General features: G+C 48.7%; 12 protein-coding genes across 14 annotated transcripts; 6 read left to right on the forward strand and 6 right to left on the reverse strand.

Moving 5' to 3' along the window:
• Nucleotides 1–227: 227 nt before the first annotated feature.
• Nucleotides 228–3,258, forward strand: BDBG_01305 (cupin domain-containing protein). The gene has a single exon (XM_002628351.2). It carries the CDS (start codon nt 1,576–1,578, stop codon nt 2,146–2,148), a length of 573 nt encoding a protein of 190 aa, XP_002628397.1. The 5' UTR covers nt 228–1,575; the 3' UTR covers nt 2,149–3,258.
• Nucleotides 2,855–5,085, reverse strand: BDBG_01306 (uncharacterized protein). Its single transcript, XM_002628352.2, has 6 exons — nt 4,558–5,085; nt 4,453–4,472; nt 4,321–4,352; nt 4,181–4,242; nt 3,993–4,117; nt 2,855–3,896 (listed from the first exon to the last, which is right to left on the reverse strand). Exons 1-6 carry the CDS (start codon nt 4,735–4,737, stop codon nt 3,308–3,310), a joined length of 1,008 nt encoding a protein of 335 aa, XP_002628398.1. The 5' UTR covers nt 4,738–5,085; the 3' UTR covers nt 2,855–3,307.
• Nucleotides 5,086–5,088: 3 nt separating this feature from the next.
• Nucleotides 5,089–10,541, reverse strand: BDBG_01307 (uncharacterized protein). Its single transcript, XM_002628353.2, has 10 exons — nt 10,223–10,541; nt 9,889–10,128; nt 8,619–9,819; nt 7,905–8,532; nt 7,748–7,845; nt 7,452–7,694; nt 7,041–7,394; nt 6,742–6,985; nt 6,171–6,685; nt 5,089–6,099 (listed from the first exon to the last, which is right to left on the reverse strand). The coding sequence occupies exons 3-10, from the start codon at nt 8,712–8,714 to the stop codon at nt 5,563–5,565; spliced, it is 2,715 nt and encodes a 904-aa protein (XP_002628399.1). The 5' UTR covers nt 8,715–9,819; nt 9,889–10,128; nt 10,223–10,541; the 3' UTR covers nt 5,089–5,562.
• On the forward strand, nt 10,424–14,070 carry BDBG_01309 (uncharacterized protein). Its single transcript, XM_002628355.2, has 4 exons — nt 10,424–11,336; nt 11,400–11,788; nt 11,851–12,534; nt 12,621–14,070. Exons 1-4 carry the CDS (start codon nt 10,793–10,795, stop codon nt 12,711–12,713), a joined length of 1,710 nt encoding a protein of 569 aa, XP_002628401.1. The 5' UTR covers nt 10,424–10,792; the 3' UTR covers nt 12,714–14,070.
• Nucleotides 12,823–14,407, reverse strand: BDBG_01310 (uncharacterized protein). The gene is made up of 2 exons (XM_002628356.2): nt 14,085–14,407; nt 12,823–13,992 (listed from the first exon to the last, which is right to left on the reverse strand). Exons 1-2 carry the CDS (start codon nt 14,197–14,199, stop codon nt 13,067–13,069), a joined length of 1,041 nt encoding a protein of 346 aa, XP_002628402.2. The 5' UTR covers nt 14,200–14,407; the 3' UTR covers nt 12,823–13,066.
• A 108-nt stretch (nt 14,408–14,515) lies between these two features.
• Nucleotides 14,516–15,899, forward strand: BDBG_01311 (mitochondrial ribosomal protein). The gene is made up of 3 exons (XM_031720276.1): nt 14,516–14,776; nt 14,900–15,281; nt 15,389–15,899. The coding sequence occupies exons 1-3, from the start codon at nt 14,584–14,586 to the stop codon at nt 15,474–15,476; spliced, it is 663 nt and encodes a 220-aa protein (XP_031576387.1). The 5' UTR covers nt 14,516–14,583; the 3' UTR covers nt 15,477–15,899.
• BDBG_01313 lies at nt 15,649–20,539 on the reverse strand. 2 transcript variants are annotated; one of them, XM_002628359.2, is made up of 4 exons: nt 20,011–20,477; nt 18,978–19,860; nt 18,293–18,864; nt 15,672–18,226 (listed from the first exon to the last, which is right to left on the reverse strand). In XM_002628359.2, the coding sequence occupies exons 3-4, from the start codon at nt 18,825–18,827 to the stop codon at nt 18,018–18,020; spliced, it is 744 nt and encodes a 247-aa protein (XP_002628405.1). In that variant the 5' UTR covers nt 18,828–18,864; nt 18,978–19,860; nt 20,011–20,477; the 3' UTR covers nt 15,672–18,017. The 2 variants fall into 2 exon arrangements, with proteins under 2 accessions (XP_031576389.1, XP_002628405.1); XM_031720278.1 differs by having other exon boundaries at nt 15,649–18,226; nt 18,293–19,860; nt 20,011–20,539.
• Nucleotides 15,918–18,095, forward strand: BDBG_01312 (the record flags this gene model as incomplete). 2 transcript variants are annotated; one of them, XM_002628358.2, is made up of 5 exons in its annotated part: nt 15,918–16,199; nt 16,313–16,408; nt 16,485–16,712; nt 16,816–17,399; nt 17,495–17,776. In XM_002628358.2, exons 1-5 carry the CDS (start codon nt 16,034–16,036, stop codon nt 17,774–17,776), a joined length of 1,356 nt encoding a protein of 451 aa, XP_002628404.1. In that variant the 5' UTR covers nt 15,918–16,033. The 2 variants fall into 2 exon arrangements, with proteins under 2 accessions (XP_002628404.1, XP_031576388.1); XM_031720277.1 differs by lacking the exons at nt 15,918–16,199; nt 16,313–16,408 and having other exon boundaries at nt 16,437–16,712; nt 17,495–18,095.
• On the forward strand, nt 19,561–21,024 carry BDBG_01314 (bZIP transcription factor HapX; the record flags this gene model as incomplete). Its single annotated transcript, XM_002628360.1, has 1 exon — nt 19,561–21,024. The coding sequence occupies one exon, from the start codon at nt 19,561–19,563 to the stop codon at nt 21,022–21,024; it is 1,464 nt and encodes a 487-aa protein (XP_002628406.1).
• A 557-nt stretch (nt 21,025–21,581) lies between these two features.
• BDBG_01315 (mitochondrial fusion protein) lies at nt 21,582–24,883 on the reverse strand. Its single transcript, XM_002628361.2, has 2 exons — nt 23,905–24,883; nt 21,582–23,803 (listed from the first exon to the last, which is right to left on the reverse strand). Exons 1-2 carry the CDS (start codon nt 24,283–24,285, stop codon nt 22,523–22,525), a joined length of 1,662 nt encoding a protein of 553 aa, XP_002628407.1. The 5' UTR covers nt 24,286–24,883; the 3' UTR covers nt 21,582–22,522.
• On the forward strand, nt 24,458–25,961 carry BDBG_01316 (2Fe-2S iron-sulfur cluster binding domain-containing protein). Its single transcript, XM_002628362.2, has 3 exons — nt 24,458–25,028; nt 25,113–25,219; nt 25,344–25,961. Exons 1-3 carry the CDS (start codon nt 24,733–24,735, stop codon nt 25,583–25,585), a joined length of 645 nt encoding a protein of 214 aa, XP_002628408.1. The 5' UTR covers nt 24,458–24,732; the 3' UTR covers nt 25,586–25,961.
• Nucleotides 25,596–26,995, reverse strand: BDBG_01317 (rRNA processing protein RRP15). Its single transcript, XM_002628363.2, has one exon. The coding sequence runs from the start codon at nt 26,950–26,952 to the stop codon at nt 26,032–26,034; it is 921 nt and encodes a 306-aa protein (XP_002628409.1). The 5' UTR covers nt 26,953–26,995; the 3' UTR covers nt 25,596–26,031.
• Nucleotides 26,996–27,017: the final 22 nt, after the last annotated feature.

Below are 27,017 nucleotides of genomic sequence, written 5' to 3' on the forward strand. Positions count from 1 at the left end.
ATATTGTTGGCTTTTTGACCAGGAAACAACAGATGTAGTTGCGATGTTGAAGGGAGCTCCATTATATAATCAAAAAGGGCGCCGCTACAAATAATTTAGTGGATTACCACGTGATATGCGTGCTAAGATATTATATTATCCGATTATCCGACGATCCCAATCGAGATAGTCAGGTGACAGGACGCTTAACCCAATTGGTGACTATAAGCATTTACTTCTTCTGACATCAAAAACAACCTCACCGTCGCCATCAAACGGAGCTGGACGACAGACTGCAAACTCTTCACCCTGTGAAAAGGCGAAATGTGGAGTGGGAGACCTACAATGAAATCTTATTCACGCCTGCCTCATTGTCAAGTTATTGATGCACCGCATACTTTTGGGAGAATGCATCAGGAGCCGTGCGGCCGCGTGGACTGTACAATGCGGACTGACTCCCGAAAGAGAAAAAAGACTGCAAATGGACTCTACTGGCATTTCTATAGTGGAAAGTGGAAGGCAAGAAAGGGAGACTGACTATTCTTGTCAATCCGGATCGAGCAAAATTGTCACGAATTACAATCCCCGCTAACAAAGTTTGCGCGGTGCCTATTTCTGGTAGTCAATAACATCCATGGATGAAACACTCACCGTTGCTTTTTATTTTCGGGGCTATTTCGTGCTTCATGCCCCGCGCGTGTGGCCTTGTCTACCTGCTCGAAGAGGAACTTATTCCGGCCTTCCATCCTTGCGTGACTGTCATTTAAGTAAGTAACCCTAAGTAAGTAACCCTAAGGTTTCGTGATTTTGGCCGATTTCTCCTAGTGTATTTTGAGATCGAGGGTATTCATGTCAGGGTTCACCACCCTTTTGGAAGTGATCCTCTTTTACCCTAGATTTCGTTTGCTGGCGCCTGTTGAAGGTACTGTACAGCCGTGTTGCTCTCCGTACTACTGATGGCTGCGATAAAGACTGTCCTCGCAGCTGGGACTTGCCATGCCTTTCTTGTTCTGCACAACACACTTCCTAGCGGTCGGAGCTTATTATCCTACCCAGGCATTCTCGCGCCCGTCTAAAACGGCTGGATATACTCAATGAAGGGTATCTACCCAGGCATGACGTTCACACGGCAGATCAATACATTCCTGGGCCAGGAAATGCCAAAGCTCCGTTTACCCGGGTTCGGCAGTTCCCACTGTCGACAAGAGTCATTGCAGGAGGCGCAATTCATTGATAGCCTCTTTTGCCTGATGCCCTTTGGATCGGCTACTTTATTTGCGGGAAGGGTCCGATCCCATCGCTTGGATCGCATCCTCGATGTCATATTCCAGGGCAAGGAAAACGAAAGAACGGATGGACAAATAAGTAACCATCCTTATATATACCTTACTCTTTAGCCCCCTCCTCTACCACGACATAACCCCATTACCCATCTTCACTGAAATTCTCCGCCCGACTCTCCTCAGGGAGAATTTTATCAAATTGACCATCCCATCCCCCCTGTTCTGATTACGAAGTGAACGACCACCCTATCCGCGGCCAAACAGTTTTCTCAACGCCGTCATTCTCCCATCTCCAATTCCCATAGCTTCCACTATGTTTTATCCGCCGATTCGACGTGTCGTCACCGGCCATAGCCCATCTGGTAAAGCCATCATCGACTCAGACACCCTACTAGCACCATACGACCCGTTATTTGCAGATTGCTCTCGCGGCACGGCAGACAAACTCGCTTTTACGACAATATGGCGCACCGCGTCCTCCCCCGCCAAAGTCGATGGCCCGTGGACAGATTTTAACGGTTCCCAAATCCCTCTCGCCGATTCCGTCGGCACTATCATTCGCATTGTGGACTTCCCCCCCGGACCAGGGTTCATGCACCGAACTGTCAGCATAGACTTCGGCGTCGTGCTCGCGGGTGAGGTCGTGCTGGAGCTTGACAACGGGATCAAGACGACTTTGAAGAAGGACGACATCGTAGTCCAGCGCAGCACTATACATGCCTGGTCCAACTTGACGCCTGAGCCTGCACGTATGCTCTTTGCCATGTTGCCTGCCGAACCAGTTAAAATCGGCAACCAGGTTCTCGAGGCCACGGTGATCCCGTCGCCTTTTGGCGCGTCGTCCTCTACCCCCAACGGATCTTCTGCCCGTAATGCACCTTCTTGATGTATACGAGTGAAACTGTTGTTTTTGATTGGTGTTTTCGTTTATCTTGATGAATTCCTCTGACCGAAGGTCCCTAATGTAGACTTCTTTGACATGAAATTCTAATTTTTATTTTAAATCCTCTCTCATACCTTCCCAGTTTCAGGAATGAATTACTCCTTTTGTACAGCTTAATCTCCAGCCCGTCGCCTTTAGATTTATGATAATCCGCTACCCGAGCTTTTTCTAACGGCTACCCACGCCCGCACTTATTGGAGCAACCCGAAGCTAATAGTAAGAAGACATTTGTTAAGGACGGGCTGATTCTCCAACTACGAGGGAACTATAGCCACGAAATGATACAATGTCCAATTATTTCCCCTTTTTCCTCCTTAATCTAAGCCTCCAATTTTCTTTCTTTCTTTCTTCTTTTTCCCTCGGTTATGCGCCTGTCCCTGCCTTCCGTCGAGTCCTACAGAGACATCATGGGGTATCACAAACAACCCCCCCGTGGTTGTGCAGAACACTGCGTCAGCCATCCCACATGTATCTTGCTGTGCCACCATAACTCTTATGGAATCATTATTTCCAAAAACGTGGCCTCATATCCCCATCTCATGCTTCTGATAGTCCCCCAATGCAGGAAGTATAGTACATGCCGAGTTTTTTTCTCGTCCGCTGGCTGTTTATGGACATGTCTGTGTCCGCCGCTGCTTGATGCAAGTGCCCAGGAACTAATTCCCACGTGTGAATGATCTGGGAAAGGAAGTTATTTGTTTTTCTAATACTGGTAAAATAGTTTATGGCAGGAAACAAAAAAGGCTGCTTTAAATGAATTAGATGAGCATAGGGGATCCTGTGATTCTATCCTGTAAAAGGTACAAGGCGATGTATAGTCTGTATACCTGAGTCTCCATACGTAAGGTCAAAAAATGTGAACCCGGACTCAGCCCTAGAGGGCTGTCTAGATCCCAAACACGAAAGTGAAGAAAGGAAGAGAGCGATACAAAACACAAACTAAACGAAGACATCAATCTCATAATGGTGTATTAATATCTACCGAACCGGGCAAAAACGAAGAAAGAGCACAAACAAAGGAAAAGAAAGGGAAAAAAAAAAAAAAAAAAAAAAAAAAAAAAAAAAAAAAAAAAAAAAAACCCAAACCAAACCAAACCAAATTCTAAAAATACCCCTGAACCCCCTCCAGATCATCAGCATTCAGCAACGCAGCCCCCTCCCTCAACAGCGTTCTCCACACCTCGTTCCGCTCGCGCACCGGCCAGCTAGGCGTGCCCCAATACCTAGCACCAATCCCCTTCTTCTTTGCCGCCCCAATCTGTTCCCTCAGAGTTTCTAATTGCTCGCTATTCAACCAGGATGACTCCTTCTCCCCGTCCTCTTGCCCGCCTTCCGCGGGAGGCAGAACAATACCATCCGCACCAATGGCAGCCACAAAGTTCGTAGACGCTATGGGTGATATATATTTTGTTATCTCCGGAGAACCCTCCTTGTCGAGAGTAGCTAAGGGGCCGTCGTAGAAGTAATCGCGGTCAGGGACGGGCCCGACGAGGCTCAGGGGTGTATTACCCGTGCCGATGACGGTGACGGGTCCTGTGGTTAGGGTATCGTTTTTGCGGAGGGTGGTTAGGTAGTTTGAGGCGCGGAGGGGTTCGAGGGCTGCGACTACGTGTGGCCAGGTCTCGGGGCCGGAGGTTTTCACGTCGATGAAGAGATAGAGGGTTTGGAAGGGATCCGTGTCGTAGACACCACTGGATTTGCATGTTAGAGCTAGGATTAGGATTGAAATAGAAGATATATCACTATGTACTGTGTGGAAGGCGGAGGTAAACTAGGGGTGGACTAACTTTCTAGTTTCTTCTTTTATGTAAGGATTGCGCGGGTTCTGCCGGCGGAGGACATCCATTATTGGGCCTATGTAAAGCGATTGGAGGGTGCGGGTCTTAGTTAGCGATGATAGGTCATGGCCAACCTGTTTGGTAGATTGTCAGTAGGTTATACATCAAAAACAAGGAGCGGGGATGGGTGAACGAACGAGCAGCATGTCATCCTCTAGCCAGACATCTGCCTCAATTGAGATACAGCCGGCGGAAAGAGCTTCAATGTTAGTGAAATTGTCAGCTTATAATCATTTCCTATATTTATATAGCGAAAGATCATTGACTATCCGCGTACCAGAATAGAAGGGCAGGTCTCTCCAGTAGTCACTGTTGCAGGCACAGTCGCGTCAGTAAAATATTTGCGAAGGCTCCCCAGGTAAACTCGAGGCGCAATCAACAACAGCGTAAACTCGCAAGAAAAGCATACTTGTGCGAATGTACCGGGATCTATATAAGGTAGAAAATGGACTAGAAGTTAGTTGAGACGCAATTGGAAGACATAAAGAAAAAAGAAAAGAGGAAAAACACGTACCGGGATGATCCCCCTGGTCAGGTCAGTCGGATACTCATACAAGGGACTCTGATCTGTGTTTTTGAGGATATTCTGCAGTATTGGCGATATAGGAGCAGCATCGACTAGACGGATAAGATCGAATGCCCCCAAAGCGAAAGCAAGGGCTGCAGCGGCGTAGGATGCTAGTGGGAGCTGCATCGCTGTGGTGGTGTGGTTGGGGTTTTTTGGGGGGGGGGGAGCGCGGGGAATGGGGGCGGCTTCGACGGCTATGACGGGGGCATCTAGAGTACTCCGTAGTAATTGCGTAACTAACTCTCTAATTATCTAAACGGGAACGAGGGGTTGTAACGAAGGTAAGAAACCGAAGAATAAATGTTGCCGTGGAGTTGGACTCGCTTTTATCAAGTACTCTGACTTTGATATATTATTATCCGGATGTCATGGGAGTTCTGCCCCGTGCTTTCTTCCCAGCCCTGCGATTGGAGAGCCGAGCACTGTGGGCCGTCCCGAGCGATGTATGTATACGGGCCGTTCAAGGGACCGATAGGAACCACATGGGACGTAACTTAAAACTGACAATAGCCATTAGTAAAACTATTTGTATTCGCAAAACCATGGCGAAATTATTCACGGCATTTTCTTATAATCTTATCTCCTGCTTGGAGTGGGTGGGAGGAGATTGCCAACCATAAAATATTTCTAACTATAGACATATCTACAACATACATTTAAAACAATGGAACACGCCAAGTTAACAATGGAGTTATGGAGTTATCCGAGCCAAACGAACGGAGTAGAACAGGACACGCTATGCCAAAGAGAAAGAGAAAACAGCCCGCAAAGAGAATAGAAGGTGAAGGAGAAGAAAATATTGCAATAGCTAAACGCAATACCCCCAAAAGGTCAATACAAAAACAAAGGCGAAATAGTGTGAAAGAATAAGGGAAAAGAAAAAGAGAACGAAGAAGCCCCCCAGCTTGCTGTGGTAGGTAAAGTGCTAAACGTTTGAAATAATCAATTACCTCAAACATCCCTCACTCTGACGCTCCCGGCTTCACTCTGTCCTTCTTGCGACCCACCTCCGCTCCCACTTCCACTTCCGCGCCCACGAATATTGAAGTTCCCAATACGCTGTACAAGGTTGCTGCCCACTGCATCCACAGCACCCTTCGGAGCCAGCAGCGTCGGGCCTTGGGCAGCCGTCTCCTGCACCTTAAATAATTTGATGGCCGTCCCATTCCACACCCCGACAGCTCCTGGTGTTGATCCCGATGCAGATCCTACTAACATCTCGCTGGCAAATATGAATCCCCACAGAAGTGACTCGTACCAACCGAGGGACAAGGGGGACCATTCGAACAGGTGTACTCGGATGGGCGTTGGTTCAGCTAGGAGGGCGTGGACTCGCGGCTCCTCGGCGAAAGAGGGGAGGTTGGAGATGAATGTTCGTGCATCTGGACTTAGGGTTGATTGGAGTGCGGATGAGGGAATATGCGGGAATATTGCAGAGATTAAAGTGATGATGGTGTGTAATGGTAGCTCGGGGACCCAAGTCTCGATCTGAAATTTTGAAAGTCAATATAAGATCAATTCTTCGAAGCAAAACTCCATATATAGACGTCAGTACTCACCCACGAAGCTGTAGGAACGAAGCCACCGGAGCTAGCAGGAATAGTCGGCGTATAACTACTTAGACTTGTGGTGCTGTTCTGCCTCGAAAAGGTTACTTGACTCGCGGGCATCTTCCCGCGCGCTTTCTCAGACATTCCGCGAAGTTGGAGCGGAACGCTTTCATCAGCGCCCGAGGTGACTGAAGCAGCTCTGGAGTTTTCGCGGGAAGGTAATTGCGAAGGGGCATTTTGTGGCTCGTGTCCTTCTTCATCTGAATCATCTTCTCCAATCGCGAAAGTGTCATCTTCTGGGACATGACTTAACTGTCGTCGTCCAGCTCCGGAGCCACTATTATCGTCTCCGGAATGAGACAGTGTTGGGCTCAAAAGGGTGTCAGTAGTGCTACCGGTTGAGTTGGTTTTTATTCGCTGGTTTTGCCTTTCTATCTCTTCTTGTCCACTCTCCAGAGTGAAAGCACGGAGGGCCTCAAAACGTCTTGAGGACTTCAGGATAGCGTATACAAGCAGGGGATTTTCTAGGTAACGATCAGTTCATGCCCCTACTATCCCCTTGTTATTAGGAATTACTTACTGCTATATTGGTGTTCCAGCACCGAGTTGACAAACTCAAGCAGGGAATGGAGCAGTATATGATTCGATTCGTTCGCTAGTAAAAAGCTCGGGGAGGACATTAAAACAAAGAGTTGAATAATTTTGGAGCAGGTTGTCGCGGATAGATGTTCGCAATAGGCGCCAATATTGTTGATAATAGCTAGCAATGCCGGGTACACTGCATCTAGCTTTCCCTTACTCGTGGTCAAAAGAGTATGGATGGACTGCAATGCAATGTTAGTCATGAAAATGCAGTCAGTTTCAGATGAGATCACTCACCATGATCAAGAAGTCAGCATACGATCCTCGGAAATTTTGCAGTCGTATGCTTTGCGGCAACGTATCCTGGGATTCAAACTTCTTATTGAGGTTCTTTCCAAAGTTCGGCTCAACACTGAGCGTCTGCAAAACAAATATACACATTTTCACCACACCCAGTTTCGATGGATCGGTTTTATACTCGATAGCATAGAAAATACAAAGAATAACAAAATCATGCGCCCGAGCTGAGTCGATCATATATGATCGGAAGCGCTTGTTGCACTGGAGTGCTTCCCAGAACAACATGATCATCTCCGGAGCCCATTTCACTGATTTTTGGCTGCCAGGAAGGTATGACGTCGTCGCTTGCATCTGTCCCTTTCATTAGCCACTAAACAGTGAAGTTGCAAGATTGGAAATAAATCTAACCGGCTGATTGAGAATTCTTGTCATTCCCTCTACTATAAACTGGAAGTCCTGAGGGCGGTGTAAGCGGCCATAGAAGTGCCGGTAGTAGTTCTTTGGAGGAGTCCCACGCCCATCTTCTGGAATCGGATAGAGAAGAAGCACCAGAAGAAACTGTAGGCAATAGATGACAAGGATTTGCTTAGGGTCTTTCCAGACAACATGGTCATAGGGTAACCCCCACGGAGTTGGATTGTATTTAATTGTCTACACGATCAGTTAAAGAGAGCTCAAACAGTAGTGATGATGTCAGGGCTTACCGTGTTTAACAAAGAGCACAGTAGTGACAGGACCACTTGCTTGTCGGGACAGGTTACAAGGTATGTAATTGCTTTCACTCCTTTAACTGGGAGTAAACCTGATCGAGGTGTTAATAGTGATGCAACCAATGGTATGAAACTTAGCCGGGGAGCTTACTCGAAGGCATATACATAGATTGGCTTGTTAGCGTTAATAGGAGCCTTAATATCTCGCATCGATTGCTTTCCAATTCTTTATTTGATCCCATTGCCGTCGTACACCCAACCCCGCTCTGCCATATTGAGTACGATACTTTCCCCTTCGCATTGGGTATTTTCGGTATAGTAAATCCACTGTAAAATAGCAAATCTATTAAAGTGTCAATGAGCTCTTCTGCCAATGGTTTAGCATCATAGTAATCGTTCTCATGTTCCCCTGGATTTGGCCGACGCATTTCATCCTCTAAGCTAGCCTCATCGAACAAAACCTGGGACGCAATTTGTGCATGCCGATGTTTTTTTCTCCTCCTCCCCCAGAAAAATTTCTCCTCCCATGCCTCTAAACTTTCTGATTCGTAAATGAAGGGAAGGATACGAGTGAGAACACGGATGCAGTTCAGTGCGTCTCTGTCAGGGGCGAGTTCGGGGTCCGGGAATGACGGATGGTTTTTGAGGATGATAAGACGGGAAGTGATTGCCAATATTAAGGTCTCTAGATTTGCTATTGAGGCATCGCGGGTTCGTCGTATGTCGGCTGGAGAGAACAGGCTGAAGACATCTTCGGGCGACTCGGGGAGTTCCCAGAACTAGGAGGCGCAAAGTCAGCTTTCCAAGAAAGTAAAAGTACACAATATCCTGACGGTCATAAATAGCAACTATTGAAGTTACTCACCCCAGTCCAATAGGGATCATCGGCGGCAATGCCGGCATCTTCTGATAGTCGAAAGATGCCTTGCTTAAAGGCCAGCTTGGACTCGGAACCTCCCATGACCTGGCGGGGAAAGCTAACGTGAGGGCCGGTCTGGTCTACAAACACATGCAATCAAACACAACGTAATAGCTCTGAAACTATGAGGCGAAGCAAGCAACTCCTAGGTGACTATTATCGCAAAGCACTGGAGCAGCTAGAGATGCGAAAGCTCGTACAGGCTAGGTTGATATTTACTGGTTTCACTGCGCCCAGACCTGGATGCGTGATGAGAGAGCTGCCAAGGCCGAGGGTTTGGGGAAAGTTTGACGGGACATCCGCGATATTTTAGCTTGGGCGCAAATTTGGCGACCGTTCCATCTAGCCAAGCAGAATACAAGGTAGTATGGGGTATACAGCGAGCTACAATATCCTGTCCCATTCTTTGAAAAAGTAAAAATACGTTAAAAAAATTTCTAAACACAACGAAGAGCAACTAATCCACGCCGCCCAATTCAGTCCCATTCAGTCCCATTGCGCCTTTGCAAATTACTTCTGTCCCACGAAAAGCCATTACGACCTATAAACACTACTAGTGGGAGACATTGAACGTGTCTTTTCATATAACCATTTGTTGGTAAGCACCGCGTTGGTGTTTTTCCCATTTCCATTCCCGTTCCCATTTCCGCTCGGACTAGGTGTCGACGGCACTCGCAATACCCTCCCTTCCCTAAAAGTCGACCGGCCCAAAGGAGACGGAGACCCAAAACTCTGTCTTCGTCGCACTTCTTTCGTGCCGTTTCCCATTGCTTTGTGAAATAACGGGCTTGGTGAGGGCGAATAAGGCGCCCCATCTTGAGATTTGCCGGTCGACTGGCTTCCAGACAGCCCAGAGATTGGTAAGGAACTTGGGCTGATCGGGCTCGCGGTTCGAGAGCCAGAGGATAATCGATATCTCGGAGGAGTAATATAGTTGGTTCCAGGGGTAGCAGGCGCGCTGTGGCTAGGGTCGAGGCCGAGCAGTGACCGTTGGGAGGGTGTTAGAGGTATGTCGGATAAATTATCTTTTGGGCGATATAGCGGGTATAGGGCAAGCGCGATATTCACAAGAAGGACAAGACGAAGAGCGATGAGAACCAAGTCGGGATATGTTGGAATATTGAGAATGGAGCCTAGCCATAGTGAACTATTCTCTCATTAGCATCGTCTGGCTAATTAGCTGGGGCGTCCCTAAAAGACGTCACATCTCCTATACCATTGTCTGAATGAAGTTCCCAAAAATCCGGAAGCTACTAAACAACCGCCATTCAAGACGATTTTCTTAATATTCCGGTCTCCGAATGTCGAAGCGTTTTGCCTTTGAACAATCTCCCTGAGCCGCGGGTGCCGCCAGGTGCCCGGAGAGGGTGTGGGAACCGCCTCATTCCCTTGTAGCCTCGGGGTGGAGGGGAATGGTTGAGGTGCCATACAGCGCCAATTAAAATACAAACAAATACTAAAACATCATACACCGTTAGCTTAAGTTTGCAACTGCCATATGTTATTGCTCAAAGGATCGTGGACAATCGGAGTTGGAGAGATGCACTCACCTCGGAATAAAAACCTACCTCACTTACCTATTGATTCCGCACAAAAACCTGTCGTAGAATCATTGAGTTGCGGAACATAAAAGAATATTTTGCTGGTTGTAACTCACGGCCACAGACCCGTCAACTTGGTCATTATTCGTGGCTTTGGTCGCTGGTGGAAGATGCGTCGAGAAACGTATTTTTGTTTGTTTGCGGCTCAGGCGACCGCCGCAACTACAAACGCGTTTACCGAACTAAGCGCCAAGCCCAACAACCAAGTTAAGACGTCACCTGGCTAATTCGTGGTGTTGACGCTATACTTCAATCCAGCGACGCAATAGATATCTCACTTCCTCATATATTTGCCACCTCTGGATTCGGCCTCTCTAGGTTCGTGTATTATAATTTGATAAGGAGCAAGTTACACGTGGATCATCCGCCTTCGCTACAACCTCCCTCGACTACCAACAACTAACCAACCCACCTCCGACCATCGTGCTTCTCGCACAGAAATTGCCTGTCTTTTCCACCTGGAAGAACTCCAGACATTTTATCAAGTCCCAATGAAATAGCATTACCTCTCTTCTAACAATGGCTTCAATAGACAATACCTCCCTGTCCAAAGTAGATGTTTTGTTCGCGGACCTCTTTGCTGATTGGAGCACCCATTCAACACTGATAGCGTCACTCATTGCTATCTTTCTAGGGTACAAGATTTTCTTTTCCAAGGATCCTGATGCTCATCCCTTCTTTCTTGCCCGGCAAGCCGTCAGGGCTCCCATCAGGTTGCCAGGAGAGTCCGCCGTTCTTCGCGCGCACGACGTTCCCCACGGCTACCCACTCAAGAGCGGACTGAACGTGAAGGACCCTGGCAAGCCAAAATGGACTGCAGGACGCAATGGCGATCTCCGCGATATCTGGAGAGCGGCTCTCCGAGGAACCTTAGCCAGCGACGGAACACCAGCAGGGAAACAAGGGAAATTCTATACTGTGCTAGGGAAGGACGTTGTGGAGCATAAGCTGGATGATATCTCTCAGGAAATCAATATTATTGGCCAGTACATATATGAATCAAAGGCGCGAACAGTTGCTGTATACCTCCCAGACTCTGTAGAGTCTCTCGCTGCTATTTTTGGTTAGTTATTAGGTGGTCTCTCTTCGTGACTGGAGCGGTAATGTTTGCTAATAAATTCCCTAGCTGGCGCATTTTACAACTTCAAAATCGTGTTGATTCCTCGTGTTGTGCCTTCCGAAAGGCTTGGTGCATATCTTGCTATCTCAGGTGCCGACCTCCTCATCGCCGAAGCTGGCACATTGGAGTCGTCTGCATTATTGCAGGGAGTCCCGTCGCTCAGGAGTGCCATCTGGGTTGCCAACCATGGCAGCCGACATATGGATTGGAGTCAAGTACCGGAAGGGATTGGAGGTGATATCGAGGTAGCTGTGTGGCACGAGCTGGTCAAGGACAAGAAGGCTCTTGTAGGGACAGAGGTGCCAGCTACTGTTTCTGAAACCCCGCCACCCTCTATTGTCACTTTCTGGGCCACCTCAGCCGACGCTGGAAACTTCTTCGAGTATTCTCCTGCTGTAGGGGTGTACCTTTCATTTATCCCGTGTCACCCTCCGTATTTAGCTAATTATCATGACAGCTGTTGGTGGCAGGTATTGCTGGCGTGGGCTCCGTCCTTCCTCGGGGCCAACAACTAACATCCTCGGACCTGGTTCTCTCCATCGACTCCCTTACCCGCTCTTACCCTCTTTGCATACTCCTCGCCGCATTGTACGTGAATGCATCCGTCGCATTCAACTCCGTCTCCGGCGAACATGTTAACCTCGCCCTCGCAACAGCCGGCATCTCTCCCACCATCATCATTGCTTCCTCCGAAACAATGCAAAAATACCACACCGAATATATGGCCCCTCAAATAGGGCCGATAGCCAAGTTTGGCCGCTTCATGCAGCGGAGATCTCTTGATGCTGGTACAATGCCGGGGCAGAACTTACTCACCAAGCTCGCCAACTTAGGTCCGACTGCAGAACTATCTCTCGAAAATCTTCGCCTTCTCTTCATCTCTCATCGCATCGACACAAATCCAGAATATCAGCTTACCTCTGACCAATTGACAGACTTGAGGGGGTTTACTGGGGCGCGTGTATTATATGCACTGACTGCTCCGAACGTCGTCGGCGCGGTTAGCCAGACGAATGCGTTTGATTATAGGAGACTACGCGGTCGTAGCCATTTCGGAGCTCCGTTGAATAGCATTGAGATAAAATTGGTCCACGATAAAGAGGAAGATGCCAGTAAGGACGGAAGACTAGCTGACGGAAAGGTATGCACACGGGCCTCTCCTTTTTCGTCATAAATTCGTGTTTTTTATTGTTCTCCGGAGATGCCGCTGCTGACTATCAAAACTAGATATTTGTGGCTGGTCCCGCTGTCGTTGGAGGACAGTGTTTGTTGGAGGCCCGAGGATACTTCAACGACGATTGTACACTCTCACTATCTTAATATGCCTCGTAGAGCAGTTTATATACTCAAGACTACTTTGAACTAATACTATAGCGATGAGTCGGTTTCCTTGCTGCTATTCTTAAATTTATTTTCTTGTCACATCATTTGGGAGTATATAACCTGGATTGTTTTGGTTTATTTTGACAACTGTGTACCTTGCTTAAACAATGTCAGAGTAAAAAATTACGTCATCGAATAAGATTGGCTAACTACTCTATCTATACCTCGCACAAAACTATATTTAAAAAGAAGAAAATAGGACATTACAAGAGGAAAATGAACAAGTCTAGTACATTGTTTTATGGTACAGGTGTGTGGGCATTTCCAAGACCCACGATTCCCCCCTCCTCCTATGCCCGTGTGCCATCAGCCGGCGTTCCTAGTTCGTTTAACCGTTCCCTAAGAGCTTGGCTCAGCTTCTCATCATTCTTGATTTCCTCCACTTGTAGGGCCATCTCGATTCCCTTTCGTACAGACGGAAGATCCGTAACATTCCGGACATTCTTCTTCGGGTATTTGATTGTGTCGAACTTTCCTCTCAGCACCCACGTGCCCAGTAATTTTTCAGCGTATGAGCGGACATCGCCTTGGGTATCCTTGCCCTCGAAGGCGTCAAGAGCACGAGCAGCACTTAATTCCAACAGAACAGCGATAATATTTGGATGTCGTCGTGGGTCCGGCTTCGTCTTATCCACAGGCATATGGTCCTCCGCGTTCATCAACATGGCAACATGCTTCGCCTGTTTTAGCGCCTTCTCGACTTCCGGGCCCTTATAACCCGCCGACTCAGCTTTGAGATGGAGGTTTGAGAAGAGCAGTTCCGTCAGCACGTAGTCACCGAGCGAGAAGCCCGTGCGGCGAGATTGCTCTGCACAGTCGATGATGACAGAATTCATGCCCGCTTCGCCCGCCTTGCGCACAATGAATTCCCAGAGGAGGAAGTTAGGTTTGCGTTTTGAGCTGTGCAAGCCCTTCAGCAGCGGGACGAGAGTGTACCAATCCTCTGGCTCTTTCATCAGCTCGACGATATCGCGCACCGCGTTATTGCTGGGCGTTTCGCTAAATTTTAATGGGCGTAGTCTGTAGGATTCTTCAGTCTGCCCTTGAAGGGTAACGGTGATAGGGTTCTGCTCAAGGGATGTAGTGGCATCTTCTTTGTATATGAGCCTCCGCTGGGCAGGGGTGAGGAAAGCGGGGATAAAGACACGATCGCGAAATAGGGAGAGGAGTTCATCGAGGTTTTTGGAGGAGGTCGGTTTGAACGTTGGGATCCACGCTGTGATAATTAAAGGATTAGTTTACTGGTAGTTTTGGCAGCATTTGAATGATCGCGTTCGGTGTAGCACCTGCGGAGGAAGGGCTATCTACCTCGCTTATATGTCCCCGAACTAGTGAAGAATCGTGTCTGCCCTCTTCCTAGACTTGCTGCCTGATTGAGGCAGCTCCGGCAATAAAGTACTCTATACATGATGCTCTGCGACATGGCCACGGAGATTGCGAAGGGCAACTGGTGCACCCTTTCTTGCTGTTCAGAAAACGCAGTGGCGGGCCGCGATCATCCGCAACAATTGCAGCGCGGCGCAATTGAGTGCCAATTCCTCCTCGTCGAATCGTGAGCCACGAGAAATTAGCAAAGAAGATTGACGGCGCGGAATCTACCTGAGATGAAATTGAGATTTATATCGTGAATTGTCGCAGAGCCGCTAAAAGACCAGTGGCCGAGTCTTGGCACTGTGCACGGACCATGTCCAGGTATTCTTCGCCGCTGAACCGGAAGACAACAGCATCCAACATACCATACCACATACCGCATACTCACAGGTCCATTCGCGGTCTTATATCCCACACACCCTATTTAATCGCAGCAATGGCCGCTCCCATGTCAGCAATGCGGTCGTTGGGCTGCTGGAACTCAGTCCGGCGCGGATTGAAGGGTTACGAACTTGGGCGAAAGTCCCTCCACACAATCTACTCCCCCCCAAAGGAGAAGCTCCCGTTCCCTAAGGACCTGCCACAGCAATTCATGCGCCAGATACCAAAAATTCATAGGCCTGACAGAGGTATGATTCTCTTACCTACATGGTTCTAACTGGCGCTATTTAGCAGCCTTTGCAGCTGTCTGCCTGGGCGAATACATCTTCGAAAAAACCGCCAGCGCTAACATGTCTCTTATTCTATTGTAGAGGTCGGAAGGAAGATAAAGGTCCCACCACCTCCACCAAGCAAATGCAGGACAACCAAGGATCCCGTCGCTGCGTTTACAGAGGACCAGCTCGCAATCTACGACCCGACCGGTGAGCGGAAAGCCATGTTCGATAAACGGAATCCCAATTGCGTGAGAGTCGGGGACGTCCTGCGAGTTACATTCAAGACCGGAGACCCATTCTCGGGTGTATGCTTGAACATTCGATCTAGAGGGTTAGACACGTCTTTCCTGCTACGGAATAAATTGACGAGGATTGGATGCGAGATGTGGGTTAAAGTTTTTAGCCCGAACGTTCAGGCTGTTGAAGTTGTACAACGGACGGAGAAGAGGAAGAGACGTGCTAGGTTGACTTATATGAGGTACGGTTTTACGCTCTCGCTTTTCTTCTATAGTCCGACTATCCTCTGGTTTCGTCACATTTTCTAAGGAGTTTTTACTAACCTTTTTTTTCTTTCTCTCAAATTAGGAAACCGAGGCATGATATGGGAAGCGTTGAGGGTCTTGTTCGTCAATATTTGAGAAATCGGTCGCAGCAGCAAGGAACGTCCGTATGAGGTTATGGGGCGTAAGGATAGGTGAACGTTGTGGGAATGCTTATATTGTGTATTATACTCTCTCGTTATATGTGGACACCATTTTCTATGCTGCTCCCTTTTTGCCGCCGTCTCTCAAATTTGTGTGTATGGTACATGTACAGTACATTGCTGAAAGTGACTGATTCATAGACCTTGGTTTACTATTATATTTTTATTAGTTTTTGTGGAAAAATCTCTCCCTCAGCAGCGGTGTGAGTTGAGTTCTCCGGGCAGAGCAAGCAACACATCCTGGGTAGAATTTTTGCCGTTTCTAGAAACGTAGGCTTACTCGAGACAACTAAAAACATACAAGCTTGCAGTGTCAAATTCCATAAAGAACGACCTCACTGTGATGTCACAGGACTTGAGTTTACCGTCCAATGTATACCCCCCTCTTCGAAGCCACTGCGAAAGGCTGCTCTTATATATAGCCGGGGCGTGGCGCCCTGCTGCTCCTAGTCATGAATTCGCCTTCAGTAGCTGCTTCTATTGCGACTATTTGAATATTACCATCTCAAACTTGGATATTTATTAGGATGGCTACTTCGCAGGCTGCAAATGTTTCGGAAACGGGCAGGAAAGAAGAAGCCAGTATTACACAGGATGTGAGCAATCCGGCACGAGATAGGCAGAAGTTCGCGGATCCCAGTGGTGAGACGATGAAGGCCTTGATATGGCTGGGGAAGAACGATGTGACGATTGGTATGTAGGTTGAAAGTGTGCAAAATATGCAGCGAAAGGATAGACCTCCGGCCTCCTCAAGGGGAGAGACGAATTATTTCAGGTTTACTGATATGGTTTTGTGAGAATCATAGCGGACGTGCCTAAGCCCAGAATCCTTGAGGATACAGACGTCATTTTAAAGGTTACTGGATCAACGATTTGCGGGAGTGATTTGCATCTCTATCATGGTACGCATACATAACAGTAGCTACTAGGGCTAGTCTCCTACATGGTACAATTTATGCTAACATACCTGTCTCCTAGGGTCGGTCCTTGAAATGCAAAAGGGAGACATCCTGGGCCATGAATTCTGCGGCGAAATAGAATCCGTCGGCGCTAGCGTCAAGAAATTGAAAACGGGAGATCGGGTCGTCGCATCCTTCCAAATCGCCTGTGGTGACTGTAGATACTGTAAACGGAAACTCTCCTCGCAATGCGAGCGCACGAACGCTAGCCAGTTGGAAAATTCGCTTTATGGATCGCGCACGGCCGGTCAGTACTACTGGTGCTCCATTCAGCCTGCCAGCCCGGGCCGGTGTGGGGTGTGGGGGGGGGGGGTGGTAGTAAATGTCAATCGCTAATAGTCAAGTAATAGGAATATTCGGATATTCCCACCTCACCGGCGGCTTTTCCGGTGGTCAAGCTGAATACGTCCGTGTACCCTACGCGGAAACCAACCTCCTCCCGCTCCCTGCCAACGTTCCTGATGAGAAGGGTCTCTATCTCTCGGACGTGCTTAGTACAGCTTGGCACTGTGTGGTCGACACGGGCGTGCGGGAGGAAGACGTCGTGGCGATATGGGGCGCCGGCCCCATCGGACAGATGTGCGCTGAGTTCAGCTTCATGCACGGCGCATCCAGAGTGATTCTTATTGATGGCGGAGCGGGTGCTTGGCGTTTAGACTTTGTCAAGGAAAAGCTGCCCCGGGTTGAGACGGTGGATTATTCTACTTTACAGAGTGGGGAGTCGGTGACCTCTGTGTTGAAACAGATGGTGGGGGATGGGCAAGGCCCCGACGCGGCGTTGGAGTGTGCGGCTGGGGAGTATGCGAAGGGCTGGGCGCATTATATTGAGATTATGCTGGGGGCGGAGACGGATACGTCGGAGATTTTGAATGAGATGGTTACGTCTATGAGGAATTTCGGGAGGTGTGGGATTACGGGTGTTTATGTGGGCTACGTAAGTCGATTGTTCCTGGGCTCTAGCTTATGGATGTACGGGATGGAACAAGCTTTGAATAGGAATGCTCGAATACTAACTGCTGACTGTGATAGACCAACCATTTCAACATCGGATCCCTTATGCAGCGCGGTGTCCGATTGATCGGTAACGGCCAAGCGCCGGTACAGAAATACTGGGAGCACATTCTCTCTCTCATTGAAAGTGGAACCCTTGATCCGTTGCGAATGATTTCGACTCGTGTCAAGCTGGAAGATCTAGATCTCGTCTATCGTATGTATGACGAGAGGAAAAGAGGGATTCAAAAAGTGTTCGTGCAGACGAAGTTTTCAAACGAGCAATTCCCGGGTTCACCAGCGTTGGCTGAATACGAGTAAATGGATGAGAGGGATGTCACAATATAAGACATACGTTTGGAAGAAGGGGGTAGGTTGAGCTTAGCATTCCAAGCCATATGTAAAATATGTGCATGTTACATTATTATTGCTGTTGATAATATAAAAATTCGTATTAACTGTTCTTGACAAATGGCTTGGCTGGGAGATGTTGAATAGGCCAGGAGGATGGATATAATGACAAAACAACAAAATAGGAGAGAAAAATTCAGAGACTGCGTATTCACGAAGTTGGAAGGTATACAATCACTTCGAGTCCTCCTTTGAATGGGGTCGTCATCGTTCTGAATCCATTCTTCGGATCATGTACGTAAGCAAAAAAGTCCTCATAGGCAGAGCGGAAACTGGCCGTATTATCTGCAATAATGAGTGCACCATGTCGAAGTTTCGGCTGGACAATTTTCAAGGCTGGGAGTGCCAACGGTGTCCAGACTATATGATTGGTGAGTGATGAGATCTTAACCGTAGGGTAGTCAAAGACAGAAGGGAGCGACATACTATCAAGAAGGAGAAGGTCAACCTTTTCGACATTTTTCAACTCCGCCGGGAGAGTATCGTTCAGGTCTCCTTCCAACAGAGTTATCCATGGCTCAACTTCAGGGCCCGCTTCCTTCCAGTGATCCCGAGCCCTTTGGGCTTTCTCCGGTTCTTTCTCCGTGGCAATCACCTTAGCTCCCTGCCCAGGTGTTGGAGGAGATGGGGAGAGGGCAGCGGCATTTTGCCCAGCAGCCAGAGCCAAGTAGATCGTGGAGACACCAAAACTTGTACCTGCCTCGACTATCGTAGTGGCACCGGAAGTCCGTGCTAGGAGATAGAGAAATTCGCTTTTGTCGGCCTCAAGGGCGATGAATTTATCCTTGACGAAAGTATCATCAAGCGACGACCAACTTTGTTTAGTGAACAAGGCACGCAATTTTCTAGTCATAAACCAGAAGACGGTGGATAGGGCATGCTCTTGGGCGATAGAGGCTGCATGGAGCTTTTGAAGAAGGTCAAGAACCTTCTGGCTGGCAACAACAGGGCTTGGTGGCATGGTTGGCTACTTCGATTCGACTTTGGAGTCGGGGGTTCTGGGGGTGAGTTAGAGGTACGAAGGCGTTGGTTGAGGAGGCATGGGAAGGGTCTTCATCTTATATAAGATCCTTCTCAAGCCCTGACTCATGGTGCAGGTCGTATTATTTACACTTGCGCTGCAGAAGAGTGGGAACCTTTAGTGCTTCCAAATAGCGGTAGAGACGCAGATCTCCTCCGAGGTTGTTCAGTTATTTGCAGCCAATATTAGCACGACGAACAAATTTATATGTTTCGTTGTAGAACGTGGTGGGTTAGGCCGAAAACGGAAAGACGGCCGACCTTTTCCATCAGATAACCCGAGCTTGGCGATCAGATAACGGAAACAATGCCAAGACATCGGACGTCGGCAAGAAACCACGTGAGCAACATGTCGCACGATAATCTAATCTGATCTTCCGAATCCCCCGCGGCTTATTCTTCCTGCTTCAATTCTGCCCTCATGGTTGGCCAGGACGAAAACTTCCTCACAGCCATTCATCGCCGAGTCACTGTTTGAATAACAACAGCTTATTGTTCAACGCATAGTTCAAACTTAATTGAATCTTGTTCCCTTGCGATGACCTGGTGCGTCTTGGTCGATGACTTCGGCACTGCAAATCGGTTAAGAGGGGATATATCTAGTAGACACGCAGCAAGACCAAATTCCGCGACTACTATCCCACCATACAAGTAGGACATACCAAGAGACTATCATGTCGGCTATGTCCGCTGCTTCGACTCCTTCGTCAAGTTCGACGAACTCTCCTGCTCCTCTCGCACCAGCCGTGCCGTCCCGCCAACCGTCGCTTTCCGTGAAGCCGCTGGCTGCTGCTGGTACGCCTACGCCGGTACCCCTCAAGCCCACAACTATCACGTCAAAAGAATGGGTTATTCCCCCTCGACCTAAACCTGGACGCAAGCCAGCTACAGACACCCCACCAACAAAACGGAAGGCTCAAAATCGCGCTGCTCAGAGAGCGTTTCGCGAGAGAAGGGCAGCAAGGGTTGGCGAACTAGAAGAGCAAATCAGGCAAATTGAAGAAGAGAATGGGAGACAGACAGCCGCATGGAAGGAGCGTATAGACCATATTTCCGGCCAGCTGGAACAATGCAAAATTGAAATATCATGGTGGAAGAAACAATGCCAGACTCTAGAGACCAACCTTGCAGCGGAGAAAAAGGCCAAGGAAGAGTTGATGCAAAGGGTTCAGCTTGCAGAACAAGTATCCGAAGTGGGAGGGATGGCCGCTACCTGTGAGAACTGCTCCTCAACACGATGCCAATGCATCGAGGATGCTTTCGGGCTTTCCAACGCTGCTCCTGACCAGCAAGACGAGAGCACCCCAAAAAGAGCACACTCTCCGCACCAGACAAATTCATCAAAACGCCACAGACTAGATACTACTATCAAAACAGAACCGGAGGAGTTGGAAACCGATTTCACCGCCCTGTTCTCTGGCAACCGCGACCGTACTATTCGAGCCACAGAACCGTCGGTGTCTCCCTCTAGAATCATAGACCATTGCGGCTTTTGTCAAGATGGCACACCGTGCATGTGTGCGGAAATGGCCGCCGAGGAGGAAGAAATGAATTCGGGCCCCGCCAAATCACCCGAAAAAGGCAATAGATTAACAATCAGAAACCTATCCCAATTTACCCCTCCTCCTTCGGATGGCGACGTCTTATCCGAGCCCGTTTACTCAGCAAACCCAAACAAATCTAATCCATGCATCAACGGACCCGGAACCTGCGCACAATGCCAAGCCGACCCCAAAAGTACGCTCTTCTGCAAGAGCCTCGCCGCCTCTCTCGCCAGCAACGCCGCTGCCCCCGGAGGCTCAGGATGTTGTGGAGGTGGCGGACCAGGCGGCGGATGCTGCCAATCCCAGTCCCAACTGCAAGGACCCACCTCATCCCAACTCTCATCATCAACATCGTCAGCTCAACACCATCAACCCATCACCCTCTCCTGCGCAGATACCTACACGGCACTGTCGCGTCATCCCAAATTCTCCCGCGCCGCGGACGACTTGAACACCTGGCTACCGCGCCTGCACACCCTGCCTAATCCCCGTGACCTCCCGCAGTCGAATTATGGCGGTCGGCCGGCGATGGAGGTCGAGGCGGCGAGCGTTATGGGCGTGTTGAAGTATTTCGATAGACGGTTTGCTGACTAGTAGCTTTGAAAACAAAATAACAGGCAGCTTGCGAGCAAGCGCTCTGTCAAACCGCTTTTTGCCTTTTAGTTTCTTTGTCCTTTGGATTGTGTTACGATATTTTATCTGATTCTAAAGAGAGGTTCTAATGAACGTTGATCATATTGTATCCTGGAGGTAACGCGTCATTGTTGCCTTTCAGCTTCATACTACCTATTTGATTAGGTTGTCCTGTCCTCCTCAACACCACTCCAGCCTGCATTCAGGCAGATATTGTATTATAAAGCAGCAATTTTCCTGTTTAAATAAAGAGGGGGAAAACAGACGAAAAAAGAAAGGAAAAGAGAAAAGAAAAAAAAGAAGGAAAAAAATATTAAAAGTCAAAGAGACGGGAGGGGAGGCAAGTGAGGTTCTAGTTTTCATTTCCTTTCTTCTTTTTCCGGCCCTTTCTCTTCCTTTCTCTTTTCTGATGCGATGCTGTTTTCACTTTCAAGGTGGAAAAAAAAGAGGGAAAAAAAAGAGGGAAAAAAAAGAGGAAAAAAGCCTTACTTTCACTTTCCAACCCTCCCCCAATATTCCACATTTACCCCACTCCAACTTATCCATTGTTTTCTTCTCCTTTCCTTTCCTTTGGTTGTGTTGATAATGTTGAGATTATGCATTTAAAAGAAAAAAAACCCTCTCCCTTCTGTTCGCCTGTTAGTGTCTCTTCACGTATGTGTAGCACAAAGTTCGCCTTGGGAGGAGTAGCAATTGGCAATTGACCAAAAATAATTGAAAATATATATCATCAGCGTTTCCAGTGTACGACAAGTACAAAACATGCCCATTGCCACAAATATATCGATCGGTATGGGGAAAACCTCGCGGACGGGTAGAAACAAATCGCACTGGGCCGCTGGGAGAGGAAAAGAGTCAGGAGAAAGGGGATGAGAAGGAAGAAGGATTAAATTTTATTTGGATACATTAGGTTTTTTTTTCCTTTTTTTTATTTTTTCTTTCCCCTTAGGAAATACTCCTTTGCGTGCGTTAGATTTCTGTTCGAAAAAAAGAAAAAGATTTTGGAAAAGGAGATGATAAGAATAGGAATAGAATATAATAGTACATGCACATAGGTCCACACGTACGTAGGTACAATAAAATGGGGGGGCAGGGGGGAGAAGTTTTGTGTTTCCTAGACTTGACAACTACGCCAGGGAAAGAGAAAAGATTCATTCCAAAGGAGATGAGAGTAAGGGGGCTAGGAAAAGCAGGGTTCGGTTTACCCACGCCAACGTATTTTCCCCGGCTCATTATTTATATACACCGAATTTTCGTTTTCCTGCTGCAGGGGTGAGGTAGGGGAAAGCGGACGTGGTGTATGAGGTTGATAGGATCAAAGATATCCAGAAAGGTCGTAACAGATATATTATAAGATGACAATAGCTCGAAAGGCGCCGCAGGACAGATACCACACACATACCACCTGCACACACTTGCGTATCAGCAAATGAAGTGTATGGTCCTTCAAATTTGGCATTCAAAATGCACCCTTGGTAGACGCACTCCCCGCCCTGCCACCCGCAGACTCCAACGCCAACCTAGCACCTCCAGGACCAGCAACCATCTCATCATCGCCAGTACCCAATGCCGAGCCCAAAATGCCCGAGCCCCACACGCCAACGAGAGCCCACATCCCCAGACGCCAGCCGCGATACAGACCCTGCACGCCCTGCCCCTGCCGCTGCTTCTGTGCCCGTCGGCTTGTCGCCGTCCCCTGCGCTGAGGACGGCCGGGGCGACTGTGAGGACTGCGCGCCGTGCCGCGCATATACCTCCTCGAGCTCGAGGGCGTGTGGGTTTGTGCCTTCTTCATAGACTATAGTCCACATTGTCCCGATTATGCCGCGGTAGGATTGTGGCGTGGGGACGATGGTTTCAACCACAGCAGGTGCTGCGGATGATTTCCTTGTGTTCCGGGGGAGCGGTGGCGGGGCTGTTGTAGAGGTTGGGCTAGGGCTAGGGCTAGGGAGGAGGCTGCCCTGCTGGCGTAACGCTGGGGAGGTGAATGTGGCTATTTGCGCGCGGCGGAGGACGGTTTCGAGGGGAAAGCGGACTGCTAGGTCCAGGCATGATGCGAAGAAGGTGAATACGCTCCATGATGAGGGGTTGATGACAGGGTCGAGGGACAGGTACGATTTGAGGAAGAGCGGCGTGGCGCCTGTTAGGAGATTGGGAAGAGTCGCATTTAGAATTGTAATTGGAAGGAGATGTGGTGGGATTAGGTAGCTGGGAGTGGGAAGGAGGCGGATGGCACGGAGGAGTGATCGTGGCCCCTGATTTAGTGGGGTGAGAATGAGATATGTGCGGGTCGTATCGATGGGGGAGAGGAGAATGGCGGAAAGAGCAGAAGAAATGCACGTTAGTAGTAAAGAGGAACCGGGGGATGATGATGTGAGGATATCAGGCTCGGCGAGAGACGAGAGGCCTTCCTCCGGAAAGGCTAGGATAGCTGATAGGAGGCTCCGGATAAAAGTATTGAGGGTTGGGAGGAGTAGTGAGTACACGAATGATGAATTTGACGCCTTCCATAGTGAAGTCACACCACTCGTGCCCCAGAGCTGAGACAATACGTCAAATAGAGCGGAGGGATCCTTGATTTTGAGCATGTTTTTATTAGCTGGAGCAGTGCCAGGCGGTATATAGCCACGCCTATCCGTGATGCGAGGCCGGGAACGGCGGTTTCGGGAGGATGGAGCAGGAGTTAGAGCAGCATCTGATGTGAAATAACTGCTTTCATCATCGGACGAGGGCGCAGAATCCTACATCACACCTCGCGTTAGTAGAAGTTATCTACTTGTATATTCATAAATCTAAATGTCTGTATGTTAAGGAACTCTGAGTTCCATCAAACAATACATACCTCGTCGTAGTAATTGTCCCGATACCCATGATCCCGTCGCTGCCTCTCATCTCTACCCGCTAAAGCCGCCTGCGCATCCTGCGCAACATATACCTGGAGAATGGTCTTTGCAACCTCGAATGGTTGGGCTGTCAACACGCTGGTGTACTTCCATAGCGCTTTTTCCACCAGCTCCTTGAGGGAGTCTGAAATCGTCGGGGATGACTCCCCCAGGTACTCGGAGTAGTCAAAGTCCGAGAAGATCTCCCGCGTCGAGTTTCTGATAGTCGCCTTGTTCACGAGCGTCCCAGAGACGGCATTTGACGGAGACTTGGGTAGGCCGATGGATGGAGGGACGTAGTATGGGCGGAGCGGGTTTGGTCCTTCAGAGGACGAGCCCATGATGAGCGGCGGAGGGCGTGTTGATTTGTTTTCCCCAGCTAGATTAGCGAGAAATTGGCCTGCTATCTATTTATGGGGTATTTATGGAAGGTATCTATGGCTGTTGTTGTTTGTGGGGGAGCATTGTGGGATGTCTGTTGGTGGATGTTGTGGCCGATGATGAAATTGTTGCTCCCTTTTCTCTCTTTTTTTTTTTTTTTTCTTCTGTTTTTGGGCCGAGTTCGCGGTCGTCCAAGCCAGTCGCCGCTCTCTTTTTCTCTCAACGTCGCAATATTTGCTCGAATACTTCGTTAAACCCGAACAACAATTCCACGCAACGATATTTCTCCCCGCAATATTTAAGAAAGATACCCCAGCTCCCATTTACTGCATTCCAACACTGCTGCATTGGTATTTATCTACAAAGGCCGGATATCTCGGTTCTGCACACACCTCCTCTCCGCAGCCATGTCGATATGCAACAGCATAACCCGCCAGTTGCGAATCTCCGCATCACATTTCCTCAAGGACGGCAGACCCCTCGTTCGGCAGTCATCAACATGCTGGAGTGCCTCTAAGATCTCAGCTTCAAGGCCTTTCAGTAGCAAAGACCATGGACACTCAGTATACCTCAGGTCGCCGAATCTACGAAGCGCCGGATTAAATGCACAATGTTCGGAAAATGCTATCCGGGCAAGACGGAGATTTTCGGCTACCGCGCTTGCATCGCATGGGCATATTGAACCTCCCAAACCAGGGGAAGAGTGAGTGATGAGAATATTTTGAGTCCAGCGCATTACGCCCTTACGTAGGATTTCAACAGGAACTAATAACTCCGCCCCTGCCAGGCTCAATGTGACGTTCATAGACAAGGACGGCGAGAAGTACCATTTCCAGGTGGCCAAGGGCGACAACTTGCTGGATATTGCCCAAGCAAATGATTTAGAGATGGAAGGTAGAAAAAACCAATTCTTTCTCCTACCGCAATATACAGGTGCTATTGAAATGGTGGCAGTTTTCAAGATAATTTCTATGTATATGCCGGGCTAATACAAACTCGGCCCCCGCCCCAACCTTAGGTGCCTGCGGTGGATCATGCGCATGCTCAACCTGCCATGTCATCGTGGAAGATCCCGACATGTACGATAAGATGGAGGAGCCTGACGACGACGAGAATGACATGCTCGACCTTGCCTTTGGCTTGACCGAGACCTCGCGGCTGGGGTGCCAGGTGAAAATGAGCAAGGAGCTGGATGGCGTCGTTGTACGACTGCCAAGCATGACACGGAATTTGCAGGCAAGCGATTTTGAGCAGAAATAGTATTTGAGGGGTTTATGCGAATTTCGCCTGGGAACAGCGTTCATACATACATACATATGTATGTATTTCTACTGAATCCTTGGGGGGACGTTCACTTTTCCAATTGTTGATTAAATAGTGCTATTATGGCGCCCGTGGCAAACCATCTCCGCTGAGCAGGACCCAAGTAGGTCATGGTGGAATTTCTTTACTTTGCTTTTTGTATATTGATCGATCTTCGCCCGGTGTGTATAGTCGCATTTGCGACATTTGTATTATATATTCCCCCAATAGACAAGCACACAACAAAACATTTCTCCAGAGTGAATGCATTAAAATCTACAAAAATATATTCCAAAGAACGCCCATTTTAATATCCGCACAGTCAAAATAGAAAAATGCATACATAAGCGTAGCCGGGAAACAACAGCGGAACAAAAAAGAAAAAAGAAAAAGACAACCATATCTCATGCCTCTTCAATATTCAAGCTCTTCCCGCCCTTCCCATTAATCAAATCCAAAAACCCCTGCTTGCTAACCTCATTGACCGCCTTCTCTCGCTCCGCCATCCCAACCATACCCCTCTTCCTCCTCTCCTCCCTCGCCAGCTCCTCTCCGCGCACCTGTGCCGCTCTCACGGCATTGAACAGCTTAACCACACCCCGCTGCGCAATCTTCCGCAACCGCTTCTCCTGCTCTGCAGTGTCGCCGGCCTCTCCCCTATCCACACCAAGGACGTCTCGTATCCGCCCACGCTCCAGCTCCTCGCGTTTCTCAGCCCGTAGCTTCGCACGCGCGCGGCTCTCGAGCTTCTCATTGGCGAGCTCGGACGTAGTTTCCGCCGTAGATCTGCTTCGTGAGAGTAAAGGGTCTGCGCGGGCTGCGGTGGGTAGTTTTGTTGAGAGGATTTTGGAGATGGAGGTCGAGAAGGCGGTGGGGTCGTTGCGTTTGGAAAGCTTCTTGCGGCGGGTGTTAGTTGAGGCGTCTGGACCGGACATGGAATCGTCTGAGTCTAGGTCGGAACCGGAGGCCGAGGCCGCAGAAGATGCACCGTGGGAGTCTGAGTCTGAGCCTGAGTCTGAGGCTTCATCCTCGTCGGCTGCTGCTGGGCGAGATTTCGTAGCAGTGACTGCAGTAATTTCCTCTTCGTCATCCGAGTCTGCCGGCAGTTTTTGTTTTTGGACCTCTTTACTTAATTGCTCCTCTTTCTCGCTGTCGGAGTCTTGCAGATTGACTGCGGTGAACACTTCATCGTTGTGGTCTGAGTCGTTTTCATCCTCTGAGCTGCTGTGGTATACCCGCTGCTTCTTGAACTTCTTTTTCGGCCTCGAGGTTCTGCCGTTCATGCCATCCTCGACCTTGCGCTTCTTGAATGACGGAGGCGCCATTGGGAGAGATATATGTAATTTAGTTTATATACCTCTACAAAATGGTGGAGGTGGAATAACAAGAA

The sequence above is a fragment of the Blastomyces gilchristii genome (genome assembly GCF_000003855.2).
Source record: "Blastomyces gilchristii SLH14081 genomic scaffold supercont1.2, whole genome shotgun sequence".
Lineage (NCBI taxonomy): Eukaryota > Fungi > Ascomycota > Eurotiomycetes > Onygenales > Ajellomycetaceae > Blastomyces > Blastomyces gilchristii.